The following is a 17,232-nucleotide window of genomic DNA, read 5'->3' on the forward strand; positions in this document are numbered from 1 at the left end:
TCACTGTGTATATGTTTCTGAGCACTGATCCTGGCACTGCAAGATGCTCCGGGCTCAGACTGCACGCTCGGCCCTAGAATCAGCCATTTCTCCAAGGACCTCTGGTTCCTTGTAATGGAGAATGCTGTGAAGCCAACATCTGGGTGCTGGGTGTGCTGAATGCAACCAGGTTTTTAAAGAGAAGAGTAGTTATTACCATAGATTGTATTGCTCTCCTTGGGATCCAGAGAGGACCTTGTGGAATATAAACCACAATGCTCTGGTTTGTTTCTTGAATAAAAATAATATGCAGTAAGTTAAAAGAGATGCTATAGAATACAAGGTAGGATAATTATGGCAAAACTGAATGTGTTTTGAAAACCAGAAAGCTCCTCAGAAATGTAAGCTATTGATTTTCATCGGCTTCAGATAAGGCTCTGAGGACTTCTAGACTCTGCTTCCATGAGTTAGTTTGGCACACACGAAAACGAACCGAGGGAGTTTCACTGAGAGTTGACTCATTTATCTCTTTCTTTTATTCTTATCTGATGTTGGATCCTTTTAAAAACTTCATAATTACTTTGTATCTCTACTTCCTCACTACTTTTGGCCAGAGGGATATAAAAATAAAGCCAAGAGTCTCTCTTCTGGAAAGAAGCAGAGAAATAAAGCTGTTTAGTATTTGAGAATAACCGCTGGAATGCTAACATCTCGGATGTTAACCTTTCCTTTCCCTCACGGAATTCTCTGTGCAAAGGTTGAAGGGTAAGAACACTATATCGCGAAGGCAGAGACACGAGACTTAATTGGGCACCACGCTCATTTGGCTGTGGTGAGAATCTTTCTCTAAGAAACACCATGACTAAAAAATGAACCACCATGGCTAAAAATGACCATAAGCTAAGTTGATGGCGTTGCCACAAAAGTCTAAAGGGGCTCGCGTGAAAGCAGATTCAAGATCATTTTGTTGAGGACGGGCGGATGGCAGGCAGGCAGGCCTCTCCAGTGTCAACAGGAATAGTTGGGATGTGACTTCAGGCTTCGGGGGCCATTAAGGCCTTGGGCTCACGTTACTTGCATCTTCCACGTTCTAAAGACCAACTCACTATAAAGTCAGAATTTAAAGATCAACTTTGAAGTCGAGAAGACAGGCAGCACAAAAAGAGAATGAACCTGGACACAGTGAATTTATGGATAAAAACGGGACAATAAGAACTATGTTATAGGGGATTAAATGAGGTAGCATCACAGAAAGCACATGGCACGTGGCAATTTTTCATTATGTTAGCTTTTTTTCCTGGTTATTTCAAGGTAAGTATAATCTGAACCTAAAAATTCAATAAGGATCATTTACTCGAGAATTTTAAATAATATAAAACACTAAAAGTCGTCTACAGAGAAGGATAAGTATCCTCGCATTGAGTAATTTACGTCACTCACAAAGTGGTGAAATAATACAGCTTCAATCCCTAGGAGCCACAGAATTCCACTCTTTCATGTGTTGTCGTAAGAAGCAGCTCTGTTTCCTAGTGGATGCAAATTATGACCTCCTTGCTACTCACACACCATATCGTACGTTTATTTTTCTAGAAAACCATACATTTTCTGAAATGATCGTATCAAAAACTGAACTTTGGATCATGTTCGCCCCAGCACACTTAACAAATATTCTAGCATAGATTTTTTTCAAATGGTAACATGAGTGAAAATACCATATCATCGTGGTTTCTTTTAAGCCAAAACTTTAAGTTCTCTTATTACTTAGAAAGGCGATACTTAACAGCAACCAGGAAATGCTGTTGGGGGTATGGAACGAACAGCAGAAAACTTAACATTGACAACTGAATACAAAGAACTCAACCTCACCCCAGAATTCTTGGCAATTAAGAAAGTTGGTTTCGGTCAGGTATTGCCATACCGTGCTTAGTGGGGGATTAAGTAACTGCATATTGTGCCTATAACATATATCTTTATATGCGATACATGTGTTGAAAACTAGATAAAAATGTAATTTGAATCTCGATGCTCTTTCTATTGCGTCTATCACATCAATTCTCTCTCTCTCTCACACACACACACACACACAAACACACACACACACACACACACACATATCCCTTCAGAAATGGACTGAAAAAAGAACTAAGGAGAAGCAGATTAGAAAGAAGTGTTTTGAAGTCAAATCACATTTTATCTCCCCCAGGGAGATTAAATGACTTTCTCAGGTAACTTATGGATGGGAAGTAGAAGAGCTAATAATGGCAAATCCAATTCTACCGCACCACAGGACCACTTTCTTCTCTGAGGAAGGATATACGATCATTAAGACTACTTTGTTGTCTTTAAATGGTGTTGTTTAGAGTGTAGAGGAAACAAATACAGACTCTTTGAGAAAAGCTTCTGTTGCTGCAACTGAACGTTTTTCCTGTGGGCCCCTTCAATATTCTAAAGTTAAGAGTTAGCACAGAAACATGGTTGCCTGGCAGAAGCCTCTAACTGGTGGATGTGGGGCGACCCACAGGGAGAAAGGAAGCAGAGGAACGCTGTGTCCTCCAGGACTTCCTCACACTGGGTTCTGGACACAACGAGGCTCATCCATCTGTGGGGGCTAGAGGAGACCGAGGGACTAAGAGCTATCGACAACTCATTCTGAACAACATAAGTAATCTAAAAGTTCACCTATGTAGTATCGATTATTCAAAGATCAACAGTATTACGTAGTTTATTTATTTGAATATGTATCATTCAAAGAGCGTAAGTTCAATGCATAGGCATTCTGACTTCAAGAAATGGCTGGGAGTTAATTTGAAACTTAAATCATAAGTAAGGAGGTTAATGAGGTTGTCGTTTGGTCAGAGAAGTATAAAATTTGAAGGTAGGTACAGTCATCCTTCTATATCCATGGGAGCTTGATTCTAGGAGCCCCCGCAGATACCCAAATGGAAGATGCTCAAGTCCTTTAGTCAGCCTTCCGTATCCATGGGAACGGAAACCGCAGACACAGAACTCACGCACGCGGAGGCCCTACTGCATTCTACTTCTTTACCTTTTGCTACTTAATATAATTCTTCACGTTAACCTAGTAAGTAAATAAAATACATATGGCACCCAGAAAAAATTACATTTTCATAACAGAATAATACCAACTCAATCGTTTACGCGTTTATACTGTAGTTCTCAGTAATAGCACCAGTCACTCCTACGGATACCCCGGTGTTAAGACTAAGAGCCATCATTTATAACATTCTTGTGTGAGGGACAGGCTGTGTACAAGAAAATGAGAAGCCACTGCTGGTCTTGTCTTACAAATCCAACCCCATAAAGTGACAACAGGCATAACCTCTCTGCACGTCCCCCATTCATCTCTGACATGTAACAAATCATGTGAATTAATGAGATATGACAGAATAACATTAAGGAACATACGAGAGTTTAAAAGCTGAACCGTTCTATTGTTGGTGTTAACTGGAATCTGAATACTTTATCATCTCTGGTTGGAACCATGGTCTTGTTTTTCTCTCATGAGTGTGTGAATTTTAGTGTGGAAAATATTAAGTTTCTTAACACGAAATGTTTCATATAAAAAACAGAATTTTTAGAGAGATTTTTCTTTTTCTTCTTTTTTTTACAACATTCTTGGAAGCAGAGTAGAAAAATATACCAGCCAAAAGACAAACATTGAAAAGGATTCAAAATTTTTTTTTCTTTTGATGGAACCACATGTAAGCTAATATTTATATGCAGAGAGCATTTAGACCCTGGTCTCAAAATGGATAAACTAAGCACAGCTATGGGGAGAATGTACCTAAGAAAAAGTTTATACGAGAAAGCAATGCTGAAGCGTCTCTTTTGATCGCAACTCACAGGGGGCTGTCGACACAGCACCAAAAACTACCAAATAAAAAGCATACGACTCAAATATTCTGTTGCTTACTATTAAGAGCCAATTAATTTCACGTTTACCTGAGTCTGTAACAGACCCTTAACTAGGTGTCCTGTTCCACAAACATGTGAAGCAGCACAGACGATAAAGAGCTTTGTCTCTGCTGTTAGTCACAGGTTCAAACCCTGGGTCTTCCACTCGCCCACTGCCCATGACTTGGGCCAGGAGCTGACCTGCTCATTCTCTGTAAAATGGGGATAATGATAATGCCCACCTCATAGGGTTGCTAGAAGATCAATCATACACAAAAACCATTTAAAACAGTCACTAGATAGAGCAGGGGCAAATAAGGGTCAACTGGAAAACTGAGGTGGCACCAGCACCCCCTCTTCCTCTTGAGAGGTCACTTCCGGGGCATAATCCACTGATGGGAGACAGAAGTGATATTGGCAAAGGACCGCTGGGTTGTGCGACATAAAACTGTCAGGTCTCTGGGCCGGCTGACTTGTTTTACAGGCTTGCCCGGTGTAGGGCAGGTCGAGCCTGGGTGGACGCACTTTCCCAGATCGGCTGGTGGAAAGCAAGTCCCACAGAGCCGGGCTCTCGTCATTGAGGCTGTCTTTCAACACTTCACCTTGGGCACTTACAGCGCCCCCTCGCACACGATGCGCACTGGACAGACACCGGCCCTTCTACAGGAGCGGCTGAAGGGGAGGCCCTGGAGCACTATTGAAAAGGGTGACAGGCGTCTGACTGAACAGATCAGGCGAGAAGACATGCACGTCACATCCAGGGCCCTCAAGGCCCACTCGGCTACTGGGGCGAACGCGGAGTCTCCCCAAGTAACTGGGGGTTATTTCCTGAACGCCATGTTCAGCAGATAGAGGAATAAGCTGCCTATGTAATCGTCCATATACTGAAAGCACCCGATAGATAACATTCGCATCTTCCTTGAAATATTTCTGAGAACATTTTATGAAAAATCATGATGGCCCGCCTGTATTTAAAATTGAATTTTCAGTGAAAATACTTAAATTTTAAAATTACGCCCTTTCCCCCCAAAAAATTACGTAGGAAAACAAGCATGGCAATGCCTTAGAGAGAAGAGTTAATTAGGTTCCAACTTTCTGGCAGGTAAAAAGTCCAACCCAATGCCTTGGAATTCATAGCGAATGTGTAGGTAAGCTTTTAGAGAAAGAAATAAAGGAGTAAGAAATAAATGAATTTCTTTTTTTAGCTAAAGAAATACATTGTGATCTACTAAAATATAAAGGTAAATTTCCTGAGAATCTGTGACAAATTTACAAATTTATGACAAACCTAACAACTTCCACTTAGAGTGTTAGTAACATCTTAAAAGCTAAAGTGTGAAACTTTATCCTGGCATCTAAACAAATTACAGTTGCTAAAAATTTATCTGTTATTTGAGATTCAATAAAATAGAAATGAACATTAGAATAGAAATACAATACGAATTAATTTGTTATTTGGGATACAATGAAACAGAGGCTCAGAGAAAAGTACATAGCTGAAGCATCATCTTTTTAAAAGAAAAGAAAAATGTATGGAGAAAATATGAAACAGCTGCCATTAGAGGTGGTGTAAAAGCCTAACTCAAGGGCTAACGCTCAAACACAGAGCTCACAAAGCCTTGAAGGAAACCCACCAGGAAGTCCCGTGCTCCCTGGGCTTACCTTGCACCATGAGGCTGGGCTCCCTGCCCCCGCCGTGGGCCAGCATCTCCCTGCGGTAGCGCTCCCCGGCAGCCCTGGGGACACAGGACACTGTTACAGGCGCCTGCACACACGGCCTGCTCGGCCCCCGTTCACACTTGTCTTGAGTTTCTCAAAAGAAGCCACGCTGCTGTCATATTCAGAAAAACTGCCACCATGAGACAATTTGGCGTTTTACTTTCTCGTTTCTAAAAACCTACTTCTGATTTGGAATTTATTCTAATGAGTAAAACCAGGGGTGATATATTTCCTGTAAAAGGTTAACTGTATTCTTAGCTGATTGGTAGCAAGCAATCTCTCTTGATCAAAAGGATTATTCAGTTTACGTATTATAGGATAAGTAAAATATTAAATCCTATTCTCCATCATCTTTACGATAAATTGAGATTTGAAATTATTTATGCCGTTCTTTACTTTCATAAAAGAACTTGAGATGGGACCTAACGAAGAAAAATAACACTCTGAAATGAGTGGGGAAAAAAGCTGGCAGGAGAGGGTTAATTACACCAGGAGGCCTTGGCTAGGGAAACGGCTGAGGGAACAGACACCTGACTGTGGAGTGTGTGGGTGGCGGAGGCAGAGGAGGCGACAGCTTGCTCTCATCCCGTCGCTGATGCGCTGTCAGCTGGGTTCTACGAGGAACACTGGAACACCACGAAGGCGGGTTTGGAAGAATTTTTATAGACAGAAAGTCTCCAAATTAATGGTGCCCAGACGCAAGCTATAGAGTGCCGCTCTTTCGTATTTTATGGAAAATGCAACTTCTTCAAGGCAAATGACTGCACGCTAGGATGACATCAATTAAATACATTCTGATGTTTTCATCCCATTATTTCTGTAGCATTTTATATATGGGCGATTTTGTGACCGTGATCTCTAATCAGAATTTTTGACGGCATGACTGTATCAAAAAGATGTTCTTATCGAACACTAATTTGGGTTCCATCCTAAAGTGAGCACTAAGGCAAAGTGCCACGAAGTAGGAGACATAGACAGGAGGCTGGGCCTTCTCAGGGGACGGGGCTGCCGAGAGGCCCTGCCTGACACCAGCCTGCGGGGCTTGACGTCCCCTCCCAGCTGTCCGCTGTTCCCCCAGCCTGCACTGGACTCCCGCCTCAGGCCCCCGGTCTCCCTGCGGGGCTTGACGTCCCCTCCCAGCCGTCCGCAGTTCCCCCGGCCTGCACTGGACTCCCGCCTCAGGCCCCCGGTCTCCGCCTGCCTCAGCTCTACGCTGCCTGGCCTTCCTCACGTCAGAGTCCGGCCTGGTGATTTTTCAAAAGTGGGATCAAAAAGGATCTTTTGACAGAGCTTAGAAATTTTCTAGTCCAATGTGCATTTTTATGAGCTTACTTTTACATGTCTATAAAAATATGACCACGACATGCCTGGGCAAGAATGCATATATAAACAAGACATAAATACTTGGAAATATATCTATGTAATACTATGTGGTTTTCTAATAAAGTGCAGTTCCTTTAAACAAAATAATATTTTGTCTATTTTATAAAAATCTCCAGTAAAAAAAAAAAATTGTAATCCCCATAACTGATTTATTACAGTCAATTTTGGCTTTAGATCCTTTGAAAATAACAAAATCTAAAAAGCAGGCCACATGTCTGCAGTGTGCAGAAGACAAAGTAACATGTGGGTACCTGGCTGTAAAACATTTAAACATTCTGTTACATTGGATTCAAGTTCAAAAGGTTTTGGATCTGAGCGTGATTATTAACTGCTGAGAAAACCTAAACCTAGGGCCAACTGTACGAAAAGCTGAAGGGCCGCAGAGGGAGTTGTGGGGAGAGAAGGGACTAGGAATCAGCAGCCCTAGATGATAAGCTCACTCTACCTCGTTAACTATGAAGCCTCGAACAAATAAAATAATCCATCCTCTCTGAACCTCGGTTTCCTCTCATAAAACGTACGGGCTCTGCCAAGGTGGCTGCGAATGTAAAACAGCATGCCCTGTGAAAACTCTAGGGCCCTCTGGAAATATAAGATGTCATCCTTGTGAAACCGCGGGAAAGCAGGGAGGACAGTAGCCATGGCCAGGACTACCTGCCAGACGCGTGGAGATGCATTTACCATGTGGTGAGGAGATCAGGTGCTTTCCGTGGCTCCCGGACCAGGTAGTAATGGGTGGCCTGCTTTCAAGGGACGGCCCTCCTAAGGACTGGGGACACCAGATGCCCTTCCTGCTTCTGTCAAAGGGGCCCACTCCTGTGCTTCTGCCCCAACGGGAGCCTCGTGACAACCCAGGGGGACAGGCCCTCCTCCCCTGGCCCCCAGGCCCTGCCTCTCCTGTGGGGGGGTCATCCTGTCCCCAGCTGAAGTTTCCTGGGGGGTCGTGAAAGGTCCTCACTGGCTGGAGTGGAGAGCTTCGCCCCGAGAGGGCAAAGTCCCCACAGACTCATGCATGTAGGGCAGGTGCCCACACTGTCTAACCGGGGTGCTGTTCCCCTTCTCAGACTCCTACTGACCTCCACGGGGAAGGAAAGTGCTCTAAGGTCAGGCAGAGGGAGAACTTTCCAGAAGAAACAGGACCGCCGGGGTCCAGTGGGGCTGCTCTCTAATGAAGAAGCAGCGAGCCCGCTGCCAGGCAGCTTTGAGCAAATGAGGTGCCCAAAATGAGGACGCCCATCCCAGTGACAGGGAGCACTGGGAGCAGGGTCCTGATGACAGGAGATGCTGGAAAGCTGCGAAAACCCACAGCGGGCCATGGACACAGAGCGGTCTGGCCGTCGTGTGCAGAAGCTCAGAGCCCTCACACAGAGGTCTGCGGGCGCGAGGGCAGGCCGCCTCGCCCCCATCGCCATCAGCAGCCGGCAGGGGCCACAGGGGCTGCAGAGTGAGCAGGACGCCCGCTGTCTAGGGCCTGGGAGGGGGCTGTGCCTGAGCGGCTGAGGGTCTCAGAGCCTGACCGGATGCAGCGGGGTGGGGGTGAGTGAAGCTGAAGGGGATGTTTTATGACACACACACCACCTGCCGTCCCTTATTACCTGTTAAAAGGATCCCGTAGAAAACATTCCTTCCACACCATAGACGCTACTGCCCTGGACATCAGGTAGGAGTAATACTTGGCGCCATAGCCCACAAGGTGGCTGAATCGCAGCTGCCAGGCCTGTCAGAACAGAAGCACAGCACGGGGGAGAATGATGTCTCTGTTTTCAGATGTGCATGAGAACACAATGAAAGCACATAGGAAATCCGGACACGTGTTCATTTAAATTTCACCCTAGAGGGCCGTGTCACTCACGATATTCATATTTTTTCACACTTTACACCCTGGACTGTGTCCCCTCAAAATTCATATGCTGAAGCCTGAACCCCTAGTACCTCAGAACGGAACTGTGTTTGGAGAAGAGGCCTCGAACAGGGTGATCAAGTTAAACGAAGTTGTTAGAGTGAGCCCTAATCCCCTAGGTCTGATGCCCTATGGGCGACACACCAGGGACAGGCGCACACACAGGAAAGGCCACACGAGGACACGGCAAGGCGGTGGCCGTCTGCAAGCCAAGGAGAGAGGCCTTCGGAAAACCAACCCTGACACCTAATTGTTTTGTACAAGTTTGTCATTGCTGGGGTTCATTTCTGTGTCAGCGGCAGGGGTGACGATGACGGGGCAGGGCTGGACTCTCACGCCTATTCCAGCCCCTCTGGAAGGCCATCGGCATCCGAAGACGAGACTCTGGGCCCGACAATGACATCGTTACTATGAGAAAGGCCGCGTGAGAGTTCGTGGAAGAGTCTCTTCCCTGGAGAATTCTTTTCCTGTAAACCCTGTTCTTTCTCTGCTCCTAAAAGCTGACAGTACCTACACTCTGCTTGGTTAGCAGGGGGCGGGCTTTCCAAATGCAAGGCAGAAGCTCCCCGCGGCACACGCCTTCTGCACACTGCTACACACAGCTACAGTCACAAATGTGATCCCTACAAGGCATGTTGATGACTTTAAAGTGTTTACTTTTCTGAAACAAACAAATCGGACATGCGATGATCCACTGTGTTCTGATGGATGCTTTATCTGACATGCAAACTTTTTGAAAAATAAACTGAAGCCTAAGATAGTTTTAAATTTTTTTAAACTTTTATTAAAATTATTGGGGTGACCTTGGTGAATAAAATCAAATAAGTTTCAAGTGCGCAATGCAACAATACGTCATATGTATATTGCACTGTGTGTCCACCACCCCAAGTGAGATTTCCTTCTGTCACCAGACATTTGATCCCCTTTACCCTATCCACCTCCTCGAGCCTAAGTTGTTTAACTAAGATGATCACTATTTAATAAATCTTTTAGCTACCTAGAAAATAAAGTATGAAGTATAATCCTCGCCACAAATCTATAAGCTAGATAAGCAAATTCCACCTAACTTATTAAAGGACAAATATTAAAAAACATAGATGGTTCCTGGATCGCAGTGGTATGGCCCAGTTCAGAACGTGCTCCAAGTCCTATGCCCGCGCCACGGTGACTGTGAAGATGGAGTCGCAGTGCTGGTTACTCTGAATGTGGCCCACACTGTTAGGGTGAGGTTTGCCCGGATTGGGCAAAGGCGCGGTTACAAAGGAAAGCCTCCAGGGCACGCAAACTAATGCAGCACGTGAGTCTATCGGGGCAGAGATGGACCATTATCCTCATTATCTGCTATCCCCCCTTTCCAAAAGGATATGATTGTCAGTAAGGTGCGCGCTTTGCAGTTGTGTCCTTGAAGGAAAGAGGTGTGCCTCTTCCTCCTTGTGGCGCACCCCGTCGGACCACCTCGGAAGGTGAGACCCCGGCCACGAGGGAGCTGTACGCCCAGAGCACGGCCTCCGACCCCCTGACCACCGTCAGTGCTGGCAAGGTGTTGCTGCTATGTGGGGGTCTTGGCTGCTATGTGGGGTCTGTTTCAGGAACCAGACCTGGATCCTTCCTACTTCGCCCCCATCCCAGGGGACACCACCACCACGGAGCACCACGCAAAACAAACACGAAGAGCGAGGGGGCTGAAGGGCTGGAAGCTCATCGGTGGCCTTGCCCTGCCTGGCTGGGAGGATGTGACTGTACATGCTCCGGGCACAGTGGGGGGCCCGGGAAGGCAGAGACAGGCTTTACACCCCGTTTGCATGCGAGTGGCATTTAGATAAAAGCCAAGGACCACCTGCGAGTTAAATTCCATTAGGACAAACTCCGAATAGCTAAATTTTTAGTCAAAGAATTGGGTCCTTTTGGAATTCATTTATAACCTATACACAGTTCTGTCCGCACCGTTTTATTTGGAGAAGGGATCTATGGCAGCTTTTGTGTTATGCTGGAATCTTCATGGACCACTGGTGATTTTCTCATATCAAGCCACTGGGACACGATGGCATCTTCTGCAACGGAATACGGCCGGCTGTGCTAACGCGATACTCCGCCGATACTGCGTCTCATGCTTTTGAGGATGCGAGTGTCTCTCAGGGCGACAGCCCCAAGATGAGCAGCACACAGTTAAGGGGCTCTGTCTCTGAAAGCTTTCCTTCTTGGTGATCTGCCAGGACAAGTTTGGCAGCCTGTGCAGTACTGAGCTGAGTGTAATTCTGTTTAGATTCGAGCTGAATAGAGCTTTGTTTTGTCTTGAGAGCAGGCCTACTTCCCATCGTGGCATTTGATTTGAGCTAAGAAATGTCTAGGTTCCTTAGTTTCATCGACTTGTAACTGAGTTCCCACGTCGACAGAGTGGCGAAGGTAAGACCTTTCAGAAGTGCAGAAAGGGACATCGGGACCTGTGTAACGCAGTTTCCCGCACGCGGACGTTCGGCCCAACGCTCGCCTCGCCGCGTCTTGCTGTCTAATTACAGGTTAGGGCTCGGTACTACGCCCTGTCCATGCCTCACGACACGCTAAATAAGTTACACCTACCTCTCATCGGCGGTTTGTAATTTTATGACACACTAAGACCTACAATTTCACTGCTATGCGACCACAAATGGCTGAATTCCTGCTAATTCGACCTAATATTAAGTCCTTGTTGCCATTTCACTCGTTCATCAAGAAAAATGAAAGACAGAATTTCATTTCAAGCTCTGGACTTATTACAGCATCTGCCTTTTAACTTGAAGTTTTCTTCTTCCTAATGGACGTTTGTCAGATGGACAAAAGAGTTTGCTCTTTCTTCAGTGTGTGATGTGTCGATCTGACCTCAGAAACGAAGAATTCAGTTCTGCAGTTTCTTTTTTTTTCTGACTAGTGATGTAGATTGCCCAATCCTCACACTATTTCAAGGCAAGGCTATTTAAGCTTTTCTTGAGTTAGATATCTCACGATCCCATATAAAAGACAAAAACTTGGAGCAGGCGAAGCAGCATGGTGGGTACGCCACGGAAACGGGAATTTGCTTTAGGACTCAGACAATTCTTGTCTGTACAGTCCTTTTCCAACTGTACAATTTTCCCCCATCCACATCGGAGACAGAGCCGGTGATGGAAAAGCAGGGAAGGAGCTGGCTACTTGCTACCATCGTCCCCGCTTCCCACCAGGATCTGCTTCAAGATGCCCAGATTCCAGAAACGCGAGTGGTACCATGCCCTGTCTATACCACAGTTCTTCCTATACATACATGCCTGTGATGAAGTTTAATTTATAAATCAGGCACAGTATTACATCAACAACAATAACTAATAAAATAGAACACATAACAATACCCTATAATGAAAGTGATGTGAGTGACTTTGGGTGTAAAACAGGGTGACTCGAACACAAGCATGGCGATACCTCAGCAGTCAGTCTGATAAGCCAGCCAGCCAAGTGACTAACAGGCAGGGAGCATATACGAGAGTGGACACACTAGACAATGGGGTCATTCATGTCCCGGGCAGGACGGAGCAGGATGGCAGGAGATTATACCCTGCCACTCAGAATGGGACGCGATTTAAAACTTACGAATCGTTCATTTCCGGAATATTCCACTTATTGTTTTTGTACTGTGATTGACCGCGGGTAACTAAAACTGCATAAAGCGAAACCATGATTTAGGGGGGACCGCTGTGTCTACCTGAGCTGCAAACCTAGACCAGGGACTAGCGCAGAGGGCGCACTCTCAACTACAGGTTAAATGCTGGACGACCGAATAACCCTTTCTCTTAATGGTGTTCACAAGTAGCACATTGTTTCTTCGTTTCTAGCTATATAAATACAGATTTGCATTTAGCCAAAATTTATTTTAAAACAATCTCATCAGTGGAGCTTTATAAACTGCATGAAAACAGAAATGACACTCGTCGCTTCCTTGGTGTGTGTCATACTGGACTGAAATTTCTTTAAGGGCAAGGACCACAGTGCTTGTGCATGGTTAGGCTCTGCGTGGTCCCTGGAGCATGACGGGAATTCAACAGCTGTCTGCTGAATGGATAGATGGACGCACGGAGAGATCAGTGGGTGGGTGGTCAGATACAGAGGATTCTTTCACAGTGATGCGCGACGTCACTGACAGACTTCTGGCTGAGAGGAGGCGGCGGGCATAACATCCATATTGCAAACAAGAGGCTATGACAGTGTTAAAAACAACTTTTGGATCTCAGGGTGACTATTAATGTTTTTTTTTTAATTTTTTTTAAAAGAATTCTTTGACTACATCATGTAATAGATGATATAAGAATCTGAGGCTCGTTTTGGCACCCGATCTCTAGGTCTGGGCTGTGTCAGGATCTGTGTCGTGCTTCCTAGTGTGTGATTTCAATCTCCTTCAAGCTTCAGAGCTTCTAAACAAAGACGGGCCAGCAACACCATACGAGCTCATAGAGGCCGACTGTTCAAGGCAACCCGTGGTACTCAGGATGACCGAATGACAGCAGGACGAGAGAGGCACACTCCTGGGCTGGTCTGCGCGGGCAGACCGTTCCGACTTCCCACATTCTGCACAGACAACATGACTGGTTTGTGGGGTATCTCTACGATACTGAATCTCTGGAGTCCAAAAGTGTTTCACGATCAAGCACCACGAAGAGCAGGAGAGATTCTCCTGTCCACACTCTCGTGTTCGTGCCCTCTCCTCAGTGTATGCGTGTGTGTATGTATCCTCCACGAATCCACATAGACCAGTAATTCTAACTTGTTACAAGTCCCTACTGACATCTACCAAAACCCATGAAACGACAGTGACAAATAAAAAGGAATTCTCGATTTTCAACATAAAGGCTTTAAATGTAACACAGCTATCATGTTGGACACACATGCAGGTGGCTCCCATGACCCTGTCTTCCCGTTCACATCTTTATGGAATCCTCTCCCTCTGACTGTGGCCAAGATCTGTGCCTGGCTTCTAACCAACAGAAGATGGCACAGGTGATGGAACGTCATTCCCACAGTTAGTTACATTACACACAGCGTCTCCGTCTGGCTAGCAAGCTCACTCCAGAAAACCTCCCTGGTCGCCTGAGGAAGCCAGTGGCCACGTGGGGAAAGCCCAGCTGGCAGGGACAGGGGTCACCCTCCAGAATCTGGGTGGAGAGATTTAAGACCTAGGGGTGGCCTCAGAGATAAGGGTGTCCTGTAGCTGACAACAAGAAGTCAGGGCCCTCGGTCCCCCGCTGAAAAGATATGAACTCTGCCAACAACCTGGGTGAAGCAGCCAAGTCCCCAGCTGACTGCAGCCTTGTGGAGACCCCGAGCATAAGACGCAGCTAAGCTGTCTCTGCCTCTGGTCCACAGGAGCTGTGAGATGTAATTGCTCTAAGCTACTGAGTTTGTGATAATTGGTTACACAGCAATAGAAATCTAACACCATTATCTATTTCAAAAGATGGCAGTTGTGTTCAGAAATACTATTAAGAGAAATAAATTCCTGAACATATGGAGGGACACCTATATTTATTAAATGTATACCTTGTGCCTTCATGAAAATCTTTTGAGGAAGGTAAATATTTCAGAAGTATTTTAACAGATTATACTTAAAAAAGAGTAATTCGGGCAAGACTACTGGCGGAGATTGTTAAGCAGCCCCTCCTCACTTCCCTCTTCCTCTTAGCCTCACCGCCCCCGCCCCTCCCCCATGAAATCTGAACAAAGCTTGAGGTCCTTCTGGCAGAGACCTCAGTTCCCAGGATTCCTTGAGGCTCGGCATGGCTGTGCTACTGCATTTTGAAACAGATGTGAGTGAGGGGATGTGCTCAACCAGGTCCTTCAGAAGAAAGCTGCTCACCTTCCACATCCTCCTTCCCCCTTCCTGCTAGCCTGGAAAAGGTGAAACTGGAACCAGCACCATGGACTCCAAGATAAAACCCAAATGTGGAGGAGCCTCCAGCCCAACAGCCCTACCTGTTCACTTGTGCCTTGTTCGGCAAAAGGAGATAAACTTTGTTTTAATTAAATAATTGTATTTTGGTGGTCTTTGTCCCAGCAACTTTGCCTATATTCCAACCGACAACCACGCAGGTCACACACGTGGGAGACAGGATTCAAAGCCAGGTGATTTTCTAAATGCCTCTTTCCTACTCCATATTGCACATCCTAAAGTAATTATGTGACTTACTGCTTCCTGTGAATGTGAAATTATAACCATTTTGATTTCAAATTCCTAACTCCCAAAACAAATTCCTAACACCACACTTGTATGTTTATATTTGATACCTGTGACTGACCAAACCTCTTTAGACAGTTAACGGTAACACCAGGCTCACTGTCACTGATGCACAAAATGCTCACAAGGAGTGTGTCTCTTTAGTGTGCCAACCGCAACTGTTAATTTTATTTTGCATACGAATATCGGGGGAAAAAAGCTTTGCAAAAGAAAAAAAAACCTGGAAATATCAGATTATGCCTATCAAATCTAATTCATTAGCAGAGCAAAGATGTAACTGCTTAAAATGGGAATGTGTTTAGTAGATGAAACAAGGAGGTATAATATTAATCTAATTAAGTGAGCTAATAAATAAATAGCAACAAGCACGAAACTGGAACCAAAACATGCAGGCTATTATTTTCCTAGTCAAAGTTCCCTAATACTGCTATTCTTGCCTGTAACATCTCAAGAGAAAAATGCAGATTCTTCTTCATTCTCAAGGAATCCATGGTCAAACTAAAACCATCAGAAAACAATAAATAAAATGGCAATGGTAAGTCCATACCTATCAATGATCGCTTTAAATACAAAGGGACTAAAGTTTCCAATCAAAAAGTGGCTGGATGGATTACAAACAAACAAACAAACAAACAAACAAGACCCAACTATACGCTGCCGCCAAGAGACTCATTTCAGCTTTAAGAGACACGCAGAGGCTCAAATTGAAGGGATGGAAAAAGATATTCTATGCAAATGGGAAAGACAACAGGGGAGGCTATACCTATATCACACAAAATAGACTTTAAGCCAAAAAACAATAAAAAGACACAAAGAAAGGTCATTATATAATGATAAAGGAGTCAATTCATCAAGAGGATATAACCGTCGTAAACATATTTAAGCAACTAACATAGGAGCCGCTGAACATATTAAGTGAATACTAACAAAAAAACCACAGAGTGATAGCAGAGAAATTGAATACCCCACTTTCTACAATGGGCAGATCATCCAGACAGAAAATCAACAGGGGGATGTTGGACTTGAACCACATTTTAGATCAAATGAATGTAACAGACATATACAGAACATTCCATCCAACAGCAGCAAAACTCCTGAAACACACACAGAACATTCTCTAGCACAGATCACATGATAGGTCACAAAAAAAAGTCTTAGCAAATTTTAAAAGGCTGAAATCATACCAAGAATCTTTGCTGACAATATGGCATGAAACTAGATATAAAATAGATAGAAAGCTGGAAAATTCACTAATCCTGGAAATTAAACAACATGCTCCTGAAAAACCAATGGGTCAAAGAAGGTATCAGAAAGAAAATTTTAAAATATCTTCAAACAAACAAAAATGGAAGCACAATATCGAAACCTATAGGATACTGCAAAAGCAGTTCTAAGAGTGACGTTTATAGCCATAAACACTAAATAACAAAGATCAGAGTGGAAATAATTAAAATAGAAGCCCCCAAAAAAACAATAGGAAAGATTAATAAAACTAAAGAGCTTTTTTTTTTTTTTTTAAGATAAATAAGATAGACAAGCCATTATCTGGATTTATCAAGAAAAAAAGGTAGATTCAGTGTAATCTCTATCAAGATTCCAATGGCATTTTCCACAGAATTGGAAAAAAAACAATCCAAAAATTTGTATGGAACCCAAAGAGTTCCCAGATAGCCATAGCAATCTTGAGAAAGAAGAACAAACGTAGAGGCACCATGCTTCCTTATTTCAAACTATATTACAAAGCCATAGTAATGAACACAGTATGGTACTGACAAAGGAGCCAAGAATACACAATGGGGAAAAGATGGTCTCATCAACAAATGATGTTGGTAAACTGGACAGCCACAAGCCGAAGAATGAAACTGGACCCCTTTCTTATATACAAAAATCAACTCAAAATGAACTACAGATTTGCACATAAGACCTGAAACCATAAAACTTCTAGAAGAAAACATAGCGGGTAAGCTCTCTGATACTATTAACAGATATGAAAGCAACCTAAATACCCATCAACAGATGATTGGATAAAGAAATTATGGTTCATATATACAATGGAATATTACTCAGCCATTAAAAAAAAATGAAATCCTACCATTTGCAACGA

The 17,232-nt window shown here is 44.2% G+C and overlaps 1 protein-coding gene across 2 annotated transcripts in view; it reads right to left on the reverse strand.

The window, feature by feature from the left end:
- MIPEP (mitochondrial intermediate peptidase) overlaps positions 1-17,232 on the reverse strand; it is a 157,835-nt gene that overhangs the window by 19,926 nt on the left and 120,677 nt on the right. The window contains exons 17-18 of one of the 2 annotated variants that reach the window (XM_006915826.3): positions 8,592-8,713; positions 5,557-5,630 (exon numbers count right to left, since the gene is read on the reverse strand). The exons of the other annotated variant lie outside the window; for it this stretch is intronic. Coding sequence (XP_006915888.1) covers positions 5,557-5,630; positions 8,592-8,713 — 196 coding nt within the window. The remainder of the gene's footprint in view (positions 1-5,556; positions 5,631-8,591; positions 8,714-17,232) is intronic. 2 annotated transcript variants of the gene reach the window in all.

This window comes from Pteropus alecto, unplaced genomic scaffold (assembly GCF_000325575.1).
Source record: "Pteropus alecto unplaced genomic scaffold, ASM32557v1 scaffold16, whole genome shotgun sequence".
Taxonomy (NCBI): domain Eukaryota; kingdom Metazoa; phylum Chordata; class Mammalia; order Chiroptera; family Pteropodidae; genus Pteropus; species Pteropus alecto.